The sequence below is a fragment of the Nerophis lumbriciformis genome, linkage group LG14, assembly GCF_033978685.3.
Source record: "Nerophis lumbriciformis linkage group LG14, RoL_Nlum_v2.1, whole genome shotgun sequence".
In the NCBI taxonomy this organism is placed as follows: domain Eukaryota; kingdom Metazoa; phylum Chordata; class Actinopteri; order Syngnathiformes; family Syngnathidae; genus Nerophis; species Nerophis lumbriciformis.
In genome coordinates, this window is record NC_084561.2 from 27,908,870 (window position 1) to 27,921,903 (window position 13,034).

Below are 13,034 nucleotides of genomic sequence, written 5' to 3' on the forward strand. Positions count from 1 at the left end.
GCTACCTGCTACTGATATGGAAGAGTATTACACGGTTTCTCTGCCGAGCTCTAGACAGCACCGACACTCAACAACACATAATTTGCAGATTATAATTACTGGTTTGCAAAAAATATTTGTATTCATAGTCTGACTTTCACCCCTAATCAGCGGTCCAATATTGATTGATGGATTTCCAACATTAAAAACCAATCAGTTCTTCAATGTTTTGTTTCTTCAGTTGGTTTCCCTGAAGGGCCCATCAACAAGCACATGTTTGGAGACTCCCTCAAGGAGCCAATACAAGGTAAAGGTCAGAGCAAAACCAAATGGATCTTTTTTTTCTGGTCAATGGAGCGACTGGTCGGATGTTCTCACGGGAAAAACTCCTGCAGGAATAGGTAAGATCAATGGAGCGGTTCATTAGTCACATATGCAAGTAGTTAAGCCTATCAAAGGTGTCTCAAACTCGTGCCCCACGGGCCCATATTTTATGGCCGTCAACTTAACGGTGGCAGAGGGGTTAGTGCATGTGCCTCACAATACGAAGGTCCTGAGTAGTCGTGAGTTCAATCCCGGCCTCGGGATCTTTCTGTGTGGAGTTTGCATGTTCTCCCCGTGACTGCGTGGGTTCCCTCCGGGTACTCCGGCTTCCTCCCACCTCCAAAGACATGCACCTGGGGATAAGTTGATTGGCAACACTAAATTGGCCCTAGTGTGTGAATGTGAGTGTGAGTGTTGTCTGTCTGTGTTGGCCCTGCGATGAGGTGGCGACTTGTCCAGGGTGTACCCCGCCTTCCGCCCGATTGTAGCTGAGATAGGCTCCAGCGCCCCCCGCGACCCCGAAGGGAATAAGCGGTAGAAAATGGATGGATGGATGGAACTTAACTTAATTTAGGACTGAAGTTTATTGAGAAATTTGAGGGGAAAAAAAGAGACAAACAATCCAAAATGTTTTATTCCCTTTAAAACTTAAGGACTTTTATGTTTTGTTTGCCTAATTATAACTGGATGTCTCCAGGTGATTAATGTAATTGTGGCCATCTCTTTTATAGTATAATATTTTATGGCAATCTTGAATCCCACTAACGACAATAACAGTGCAAACACAAAATTGACAAAACACACAAACACACAATGGGCAACACAAAGAGCAGCTACTGCTAAGCAAGCAGAAGTGTCTCTAGTCAAAATATACAATTATTTAATTTTACATGCATCATGACTTAACAGCTCAGGGTCACCATAGCTGACTCCAGCGGCCCCCAGATAAATTGAGTTTGAGACCCCCCCACCACAGTAAAATATAAAATATTATTTCTTTGTTTTGTTGGACATTACAGTAATAACGAGACCATTATATGACTTTTTCAGATACTTTGCTTATGACTTGCATCCCTGTCACACTGCTGATAACTGCTGTCATCTTCATCTCTTTGGTTTTTACTTACTTCCAGTAAGTATTTAATTTTTCCATCCATCATCACGAGAGATATCCCGATCCCGATCATGGGATCGCGTCGTGGTGGCGATATTTGCCTTTTTTAACTGATTCGAGATAGGCTGGTGGTCTGTGTCGTGGTGTTGACATGGCTTAAAGTACAAGTAGAGTGAAAAAAATAGTTGACTTTATATGCTTAATTGTGTTTCATTGTATCCATGAAGCCATATTGTAATTACAATGTGCAAAGAATAGGAAAATACCGTCAAAACATGACAAAATGCCACAAATTCAAGTCATTTTGAATATTTTGCTCCGAACGTCTTCAGTAATGTTCGTAGATTGTCGTCACTGGAGTAACACTTCTGTACTCAGACCATATTATCAGATCAGTCAGACTGGAAATACGCAAAGGACCCCTATATAAGACATGAACACATGTTTTTCTTTTTTTATGCATTCTAAGTCGTAAATAAAAAAATAAAAAAAATAAAAAGTCTGGTATCAATGGAGTCAATTGGGGCTCTCTATTCCACCCACAAAACCCTCTAAATAACCATCTGAAACCTACAAACAATACTCTTCATACATACTGTGATCTGAACATTAACCAAATATTAGCTATGTTGTTATTATAAGTGCATACGCAGACAAACTATTTTTTGAGGGGCAGATGGATAACACACAGCTCAGTCGACCTCTGCTGCTTTACTGTGAGCCGGCAGCGATGTCCTGCTGCTCCCGCATCATTGTGTCAGTTGTTCTAGATTATAAATAATGCCTCTCATCTGGCTATTAGGAGGATTTAGCCATAAATCTACAAGTTGTGCATCTGTGTCATTCAATTTATACCTGGAGATGGAGACAACCACACACAACCGAAGACAGTGTCTGCATGCAGGGAGACTTTTTCTTGTTAACCTTTGGTGTGCATCATGATTAATTCTTCATCTAAACAAGAAGATATGGACATTCTATCAGTTGTCATAGAAGTAAGAGCAGACATTGTACAGTGCGCAATCGTTTTATTACAAACCCCGTTTCCATATGAGTTGAGAAATTGTATTAGATGTAAATATAAACTGAATACAATGATTTGCAAATCCTTTTCAACCCATATTCAATTGAATGCACTACAAAGACAAGATATTTTATGTTCAAACTCATAAACATTTTTTTTTTTTTCAAATAATAATTAACTTAGAATTTCATGGCTGCAACACGTGCCAAAGTAGTTGGGAAAGGGCATGTTCACCACTGTGTTACATGGCCTTCCCTTTTAACAACACTGAGGAGACACATTTTTTAAGCTTCTCAGGTGGAATTCTTTCCCATTCTTGCTTGATGTACAGCTTAAGTTGTTCAACAGTCCGGGGGTCTCCCTTGTGGTATTTTAGGCTTCATAATGCGCCACACATTTTCAATGAGAGACAGGCCTGGACTACTGGCAGGCCAGTCTAGTACCCGCACTCTTTTACTATGAAGCCACGTTGATTAACACGTGGCTTGGCATTGTCTTGCTGAAATAAGCAGGGGCGTCCATGGTAACGTTGCTTGGATGGCAACATATGTTGCTCCAAAACCTGTATGTACCTTTCAGCATTAATGGCGCCTTCACAGATGTGTAAGTTACCCATGTCTTGGGCACTAATACACCCCCATACCATCACAGATGCTGGCTTTTCAACTTTGCGCCTATAACAATCCGGATGGTTCTTTTCCTCTTTGGTCCGGAGGACACGACGTCCACAGTTTCCAAAAACTATTTGAAATGTGGACTCGTCAGACCACAGAACACTTTTCCACTTTGAATCAGTCCATCTTAGATGAGCTGAGGCCCAGCAAAGCCGACGGCGTTTCTGGGTGTTGTTGAAAAACGGTTTTCTCCTTGCATAGGAGAGTTTTAACTTGCACTTACAGATGTAGCGACCAACTGTAGTTACTGACAGTGGGTTTCTGAAGTGTTCCTGAGCCCATGTGGTGATATCCTTTACATACTGATGTCGCTTGTTGATGCAGTACAGCCTGAGGGATCGAAGGTCACAAGCTTAGCTGCTTACGTGCAGTGATTTCTCCCTTTGATGATATTACGGACCGTAGATGGTGAAACCCCTAAATTCCTTGCAATAGCTGGTTGAGAAAGGCTTTTCTTAAACTGTTCAACAATTTTCTCACGCATTTGTTGACAAAGTGGTGACCCTCGCCCCATCCTTGGTTGTGAATGACTGAGCATTTCATGGAAAACTTCTTTTATACCCACCTGTTCCCAATTTGCCTGTTCACCCGTGGGATGTTCCAAATAAGTGTTTGATGAGCATTCCTCAACTTTATCAGTATTTATTGCCACCTTTCCCAACTTCTTTCTCACGTGTTGCTGGCATCAACTTCTTTTAATAAATGAATGATTATTTGCAAAAAAAAAATGTTTATCAGTTTGAACATCAAATATGTTGTCTTTGTAGCATATTCAAATGGGTTGAAAATGATTTGCAAATGATTGTATTCCGTTTATATTTACATCTAACACAATTTCCCAACTCATATGGAAACGGGGTTTGTATGTTTGTAGTTTGTATTTCTTGTTTAGCACTTAACAATACTGCTACATGATGCTTAGTGTTTCACTAAAGCTGGATCTGTTTAGCACACGGATTGAAAACTTATAGCTCATCCTCCTTATATTCAGGATCATACATTTTCCCAAAGTAATCGTTGGCTCTCACAAAGTCTGTATGATTTGCATTGTTGTTAGTGATTAAGGATCTGTGATTCCTACCTCTAAGTCACGCGATCACGTGATTGGCTAGCTCATCATCTCTCAAAATGGCTCGGGAATCTCCATGAGTGTGATACTATTTTGATCATATCTATTTGCTCGCAAACTTAGTAAGTCCTTCAGGGTCATACATCAGATATATATATATGATAATAGCGTCAATATAGAGGCAACTTGTTTTTCCATTCTACTAGTACTTTAAGATTGTACTCACGTGAAAGATTCCTTCAGAAGGGATGCATTTCCGTATTCGCTGTCACACACATGCATGAGTTGCATGAATTCCAGGAGGGTGCATGTCTTGCCAGAACACCGGCTCAAATTTGAGAGCAAGCTGCAATATTTTTCAAATACATTTTTTTGTTATGTTTCTGTCAGTATTTTAATGTTTCCTTTTATTGAGTTCCTCACTGAAAATGGTGTTATGTTTGCATAATGATAATAAAGACTCTTTATGAACACGTCGTCTATCGACAGCATGAAGCTAAGATATTAATATTCACTACCATGGCGGAAAATAAACAAAGTTTCTTCCAGAAACTTTCCACTAGTCCTCCAGTGAGGACTAGACGAAAAGGAATGGCTTCACCTTCAATGTAAAGTAGGGGTGATAGATCCAGATGTTGATATGATGGATACCTGGAATAGTACCAGTGTGAAAACGTCTTGTTCTTATTTTTAGAAACACATTTTGGTGGAGTTGTTGTTATTGTTTACAAACTCAGGGTCTCTGGTTAAAGGAAGGCTTTGATGGCAAAACCCACGTAATTTAAGTCAATAGTAGATTTTGTTGTGTTTAGTTATTGTGCACTCGCTACTTTATTTGGTAGAAAAAAATATATGTGTAGCATTCAATACCACAAAAAAAATACGATAAGCTTCTTAAAAATCGTTATGTTTACTTAAGTTACTTGCTATAAAACATATTTTGTCAAAGTATCGAATTGGGACTCGAAATCGGATCGGTCCCGAGGCCAAAAAATCTGATTGGGATCAAAGGCCAAAACTGTCGAAAGGGACATCCTGACTTAATATAATAGTAAGGAATTAAGTAAATTGTATTTATAAAGTGCTTTTCACAGATAAAATCACAAAGCGCTGTACAAAACATAGGTGAAGTAAAACAATTCAATTAAAACAACAGGGGCAACATCATAAAAAGGATACAAAGTGGATTAAAATTGATAGTTAAAAGGTGCATTAACTACAAGCTTTACTAAAAAGAGAAGTTTTCAAATGTTTCTTAAAAGTTTCAACACAGTCAAGATCACTGAGGGACTGGTGCAAATCGTTCCCAAGTCTGGGAGCTATAGCTTGGAATGCCAGGTCTCCACGGGTTTTAAAACGAGTTTTGGGGAACTTTAGAAGACTCTGGCCTGAAGACGGGAGGCTGCGCCCTGAAGAGTAGGGACATGGCAAGTCAGTGATGTACTGAGGGGCCCCACCATGCAACGCACCGAATGTCAGGACTAAAATTTTAAACTCAATGCGGACTTTAACTGGAAGCCAATGAAGACTGGATGAAAAGGGGGTGATATGGGCTGTTCTAAGTGCATCGGTCAAAAGTCTGGCAGCTGTATATTGTACAGTTTGAAGTCTCTTTAGCGTGGACTTGTTGAAAAGAGTGAAGAGAGAATTGCAATAGTCAATGCGAGACGAAATGAACGCATGAATGATCATTTCAAGATCCAATTTTGACAACTAATTTCTTACTTTAGAAATCTTTCTGAGATGATAAAAACAGTTTTTGGTCAGTTGACGGCAGTGACCCTCAAAAGACATTGACTGATCAAACACAACCCCAAGGTTTCTGAGACTACTTTTAAAGGCCTACTGAAATGCGATTTTCTTATTTAAATGGGGATATGAGGTCCATTCTATGTGTCATACTTGATAATTTCGCGATATTGCCATATTTTTGCTGAAAGAATTTAGTAGAGGACATCGACGATAAAGTTTGCAACTTTTGGTCGCTGATAAAAAAAGCCTTGCCTGTACCGGAAGTAGCAGACGATATGCGCGTGACGTCACAGGTTGTGGAGCTCCTCACATCTGCACATTGTTTACAATCATGGCCACCAGCAGCGAGAGCGATTCGGACCGAGAAAGCGACGATTTCCCCATTAATTTGAGAGAGGATGAAAGATTTGTGAATGAGGAAAGTGAGAGTGAAGGACTAGAGGACAGTGGGAGCAATTCAGATAGGGAAGATGCTGTGAGAGGCGGGTGGGACCTGATATTCAGCAGGGAATGACTAAAACAGTAAATAAACACAAGACATATATATACTCTATTAGCCACAACACAACCAGGCTTATATTTAATATGCCACAAATTAATCCCGCATAACAAACACCTCCCCCCTCCCGTCCATATAACCCGCCAATACAACTCAAACACCTGCACAACACCCTCAATCCCACAGCTCAAAGTACCGTTTACCTCCCCAAAGTTCATTCAGCACATATATTTCCCCAAGTCCTCAAAGTTATGTACGTGACATGCACATAGCGGCACGCACGTACGGGCAAGCGATCAAATGTTTGGAAGCCGCAGCTGCATGCGTACTCACGGTACCGTGTCTGCGCATCCAACTCAAAGTCCTCCTGGTAAGAGTCTCTGTTGTCCCAGTTCTCCTCAGGCCAATGGTAAAGATTGACTGTCATCTTTCGGGAATGTAAACAATGAAACACTGGCTGTGTTTGTGTTGCTGCAGTCGGCCGCAATACACCGCTTCCCACCTACAGCTTTCTTCTTTGCTGTCTCCATTGTTCATTGAACAAATTGCAAAAGATTCACCAACACAGATATCCAGAATACTGTGGAATTTTGCGATGAAAACAGACGACTTAATAGCTGGCCACCATGCTGTCCCAAAATGTCCTCCACAATCCGTGACGTGACGCGCAGACGTCATCATACCGAGACGTTTTCAGCAGGATATTTCGCCCAAAATTCAAAATTGCACTTTAGTAAGCTAACCCGGCCGTATTGGCTTGTGTTGCAATGTTAAGATTTCATCATTGATATATAAACTATCAGACTGCGTGGTCGGTAGTAGTGGGTTTCAATAAGCCTTTAACAGATGCACCCGGAGCACCAAGGGAGTTCTTGATCAGGGGGATCTTTTTATCGGGAGCGATTATCAGAGTTTCCGTTTTGTTAGAATTTATCTGGAGGAAATTTGAGGAAAAACAGTTTTTAATACATATATAACAATGTTTAATATCAAGTTGTAATCTAGGTTGTGTTGTCACTCATAGAAAACTGAAGCAGTGGTTGTGGCCGCCTGTGCCAAACCTCGACAAAGTCCTTCAGAGTTTCCTCACTGAGACCAACTTGCAGAATTGGGTAAACACCTGAAAAAGTTCTACTTAGCAAGCACTTCTGTACACCTTCAGCAAACATCTTTATCTACAGGACCTCCCAGTCACGACAAAACAGTACTTTGAGGAGGCGTGCTCTTCTTCTTTGGTGGAGGTCATGTCTCAGCAGGAGGTCTCAGGGTTGGGTAAGTCATTCCACGAATCGACTCAACTCCTGTCGTCAGAACCAGAGCACGGCAGCGGAGACCAGGGAGAGGAAAGCCCCAGAACAGAACTGAAAGTGTTTCCAGACTATGTGACTCTGAACAGGGAGAGTGTCATTATATGTGCCACAGGAAACAAGTATGTCTGTGAGCAGTTTGGGGAGATAAGAGGCCCGGGAATGGAGGGTGAGTTTCTTCCAAAAACATGTCACTGTTTCTGCACCGAGGACTCGGTCTGTGTCCCCACTGGCTTGGACAATGACTTACTGAACCATTCCTACTTGCCTCTTTCCGAACCTGCAGTCACTGAAAAAGTGGCTGACATTAGGGAGCCTGGCAACCTTTATACAAACTTACCCTGCAGTAACAAGTTATAGTTACATTGCACATATGTTATTGTCAAATACGAGCATGCTGGTAATAAATCAGCACATAACTTTTCTACTGTATCAGTATCTCAGTCTTCTTTATTTCTGCAAAAAAAAAAATGCATTTGAAGCAAACATTGTGATATATAAACATGTTTTTAAGTCATATGCAGTTGGAAACCTGTTACTACATAGCGTTTAGCCAGTAGAGGGAGCAAGCGGGTTGCAAAAACAATGATTGGTGGATGGCTGGTGCTAAAGTCTGAACATAAAAAACATCCATCCATCCATCCATTTTCTACCGCTTGTCCCTTTCGGGGTCGAGGGGGGTGCTGGAGCCTATCCCAGCTGCACATATGATGTGTTTTATTTAATTATAAAAAAATTTAATCATTATTCAAAACAACTAATTAATATTCATTAATGATATTGTATAATAATAGTACTGTACGTAATTTTTTATAGCTATTTTTAATTATGGTAAATGGGTTATACTTGTATAGCGCTTTTCTACCTTCAAGGTACTCAAAGCGCTTTGACACTATTTCCACATTCAATCATTCACACACACATTCACACACTGATGGCGGAAGCTGCCGTGCAAGGCTCTAACCACGACCCATCAGGAGCAAGGGTGAAGTGTCTTGCTCAAGGACACAACGGACGTGACGAGGTTGGTAGAAGGTGGGGATCAAACCAGGAACTCAACCAACTGCGCCACGCCGTCCCAATTGTTCTTCAACATTTTTACAATTGTGTCCAGACTTTTAGGACACCTTGTAGGTCAGAATTTAGAAGCAATGGACATACAATCGATACACTTAAACTAATACTTATTTGTTAATGAATACCTAATTTAATAGGTATGTAAAAAAATAATAATTTACAATTAAAAAATGACACAGGAAAATTATTTTCATACAACAAATCAAATATGTGTTGCATGTATTGATACTATTTTCTATATATACATCCATCCATTCATGTTCTATACATACATAATTTTGATTGTTTTAATTGTGTAATACACACATTTTTAGAAATGTGTGCAGACTTCAGTGACACTCTTTGGTCACTTTTTTATAAGTCAGCGTTTAGCAACATTCAATGGACATACTCATATGATACAATTAAAATATTTCATATTTAATAAATGCCTATTTAGATAATTACGTAAAAAATTTAATTTTAATTTGACAAAATAAAATGGCATAAATGAAAACATTTATTTTATATCTATTTTACAAATATGTTGCATTTGTTAACGTCACTTCTTTTTAAACATATATACTGTATTTTCAATATTCCTTAATTATATTATATACACATTTTTACACATTTGTTTAGACTTAAGGGACAATTGTTAATCTTATGGTAAGTCAGCATTCAGCAAAATTCAATAGACATATACACATATGATACAATTCAACAAATACCGATTTTTTTTTTCATAAATACTTAATAAAACTTTTAAAAAGTTTTACAATCTAAAAGTAAATTGATGAAATATATTTTGTACAAAAACTAAAATATATGTTGACTTTATTAATTGTATATTATTTATCTCTATACATACCGTACAGGCCAAAAGTTTCATTCAATGTGTTTTCTTTATTTTCATGACTATTTACATGAAAAGTATCAAAACTATGAATGAACACACGTGGAGTTATGTACTTAACAAAAAAAGTTGAAATAACTGAAAACATGTTTTATTATTCTAGTTTCTTCAAAATAGCCACCCTTTGCTCTGATTACTGTTTCGCACACTCTTGGCATTCTCTCGATGAGCTTCAAGAGGTAGTCACCTGAAATGGTTTTCACTTCACAGGTCTCATAGTTTTGATGCCTTCAGTGACAATCTGCAATGTAAATAGTCATGAAAATAAAGAAAACGCATTGAAATGAGCAGGTGTGTCCAAACTTTTGGCCTGTACTGTAAATATTTTAAATATACTCTGATTGTATAATATACACATTTTTACTTGCGTGTGAAGACTATGGGGACTATAGTGTGTTGTTGGTTTTTATTTGGCTGTATTTTTTTTGTATCTTATATCGTATTGTTTTCCAGTGATGGTAGTAAATCATAACCCATTTGTATTGTGCAACTATTACATGACGTGCTTTTATTGTTTTGGTGGAGAATAAATTCGATTGACAACATGAAAGGTAAATGCAGAGTACCTTTTTTTTCATTCATCAGAATCAGAATCTTTGTCTTTGTGAGTACAACAAAAATGTGTGCTATCCTATACAGCAGACCTGGGCAAATTAAGGCCAAATTAAGCTTTTCAATCTGGCCCGCCGGACATTCCCCAAAAAATGTTTTAGATCTTTAAGATGGAAAGTGTAGCTGCCATTATGATGTGCAGTCATGTTTTCAAATGACCATAAGTCTTGAACTATACAAAGTATTTCAATGGTTGGACTCTGCACTTTTGCATGCTATACTAGTTACTATGGTAATCTAATGAGTTACTCTGGTAATCTAATTAGTTACTATGGTAATCTAAGTCACAGCAGCTCAGACGAGGCACCAAGCAGTGTGGGTGGGGAGTGTTTCCACAGAGTGTTTCCAGAGTGGCCAGCCTGAAATGCGGGTGTAAGGGACAGACGCGGAAGAATATTTTTACGACAAAGTTCTAAAGCTTAGTGATGTATCAGATGTATCAGATTGTAGGTGGGATTTATTTTTACCCTTCACGTTCATACTTCGCTGTGTTTGTTGCATTTTTGTTGCGGTTCGCTTGATTGTAAAATATGTGTATTGAGAAGGGGTGTGACGTTCAAAAGGTGTCAATATTCAGTGTTTTAGCCTTCATAGTTAATATTGTAAAACCCACATTCTTTATTTTCATGTACATTCTGGGTGTCTCATTCAGTAAAAAAAATTTAATTGCCGTTCCGTTTTTTCAGGCGGTCTGTCATAACGTTTTTAGCATTCAATCAGACATTATTGTGAGGTTTTGTATTAGTGTTCTTAAATATAGATATGCCGGCATTATTTTACAACCAGTAAGCCATTAACTAATAGTCTTCCCTCAATAACCTCAGAATTATTGCTTATTAGTAACCCTAACTCTAACCCTAACCCTTATACGTTCCCCTAGTGTCCAAATAACTCTAAATTAAGTCTTTGTTACTTAGAATATGTTCCCCATACTAAAGTGTTACCAAAACAACTAATTATTTACCTGTTTAGTATTACCTATTATATCTACATACTAGTGTGCGTTAAAATTGATGTGTGTTGAACAACAACATAATATTCTTAATAAATATGAAAACTAGTGCGTTTCTCCAAGCCATGTGGCACATTTTTATTATGGCAGATATTTGGGCTTGAGGAGCCCACTTGTGTTAAATTGGGTAACACGTGGCACACTGAAAAAAATTAACCTATGGTTACTATAACAATCTACAAGGTTAATATAAGTTGCTTCTCTTTCTTCCCCTCCATTTTTCGGTATTCCTTTTTTATCTCTAGTTATCATTACGTATATGTATTGTTGCATTTGAACAACTGTATTGTTGATAATAGAGGAAAATTACTGGTATTGTTCATTATCAATAGTGATATTTCTATTGGTATTTGTATTGATCCATTTGTAGTGTAATAATGTTCATTGTCATTTATGTATTATTATTTATTTCGCTAACTGCTTCTTTGCTATCACTTTTACCATCATATTTGTACATGTCGTATTTGCTGATGTTGCTCTATTGTTGTTGTTATTGTTGTGTTTGCTGTTGTTGTTTTTGTCTCTCTGTCTTATCCCCCTCTTGTCCCCACAATTTCCTTCTCTGTCTTCCTTTTTTTCTCTTTCTATCCCGTCCTGCTCCGGCCCGGCTGCACCAAATGATAATATAAATAATAATTAATTAATTAATAAAGTCAAATACAAATAAGGCAACAAGAGAAGTATCCTACACTTCTCTTTTGTAAAGTAAACCTGAACAGCCGATATGGGCATCTACATCAACTACCGTATTTTCCGGACTATAAGTCGCTCCGGAGTATAAGTCGCACCCGCCGAAAATGCATAATAAAGAAGGAAAAAAACATATATAAGTCGCACTGGACTATAAGTCGCATTTTTTGGGGAAATTTATTTGATAAAACCCAACACCAAGAATAGACATTTGAAAGGCAATTTAAAATAAATAAAGAATAGTGAACAACAGGCTGAATAAGTGTACGTTATATGACGCATAAATAACCAACCGAGAACGTGCCTGGTATGTTAACATAACATGTTATGGTAAGAGTCATTCAAATAACTATAACATATAGAACATGCTATACGTTTACCAAACAATCTGTCACTCATAATCGCTAAATCCCATGAAATCTTATACGTCTAGTCCAGTGGTTCTTAACTTTGTTGGAGGTACCGAACCCCACCAGTTTCATATGCGCATTCACCGAACCCTTCTTTAGTGAAAATTCAAGACACAGTTGTATGTTTTTAGTAACACTTCAGTATGGGGAACATATTCTAAGTAACAAAGACTTAATTTAGAGTTTTTTGGACACTAGGGGAACATATTCTTAGTAACAAAGACATAATTTAGATTTATTTGGTTAGGGTTAGGGGGTTAGGGCCAGGGTTAGAGGGTTAGGGTTATAATAAGGCCATGCCGAATAAGGCATTAATAAGTACTTAATAATGACTAGTTAAGAGCCAATATGTTACTAATTTGCATGTTAATAAGCAACTAATTGATGGTGAATATGTTCCCCATACTAAAGTGTTACCATGTTTTTTTACTGGTGCACAAAATGAACCGTGCATGAACATCACCTTGTTCAAAGAACAAAACCAACACAGTGCATAAACTCACAACAACTTACACACATGCAAATCAGTCAGCTGTTGCCGTATCCGTAATAAGCCGATAGGGAGAAGTTTGTATTTACACGATGAGTCGAGTGTG

The 13,034-nt window shown here is 38.3% G+C and overlaps 1 protein-coding gene across 1 annotated transcript in view; it reads left to right on the forward strand.

Moving 5' to 3' along the window:
* mpl (MPL proto-oncogene, thrombopoietin receptor) overlaps positions 1-8,539 on the forward strand; it is a 28,426-nt gene extending 19,887 nt beyond the window's left edge. Inside the window, exons 9-12 of the mRNA XM_061976359.2 lie at positions 221-380; positions 1,354-1,435; positions 7,460-7,547; positions 7,617-8,539. Of these exons, the coding sequence (XP_061832343.2) occupies positions 221-380; positions 1,354-1,435; positions 7,460-7,547; positions 7,617-8,102 (816 nt within the window). The 3' untranslated portion in view covers positions 8,103-8,539. The remainder of the gene's footprint in view (positions 1-220; positions 381-1,353; positions 1,436-7,459; positions 7,548-7,616) is intronic.
* The last annotated feature ends 4,495 nt before the right edge of the window (positions 8,540-13,034 follow it).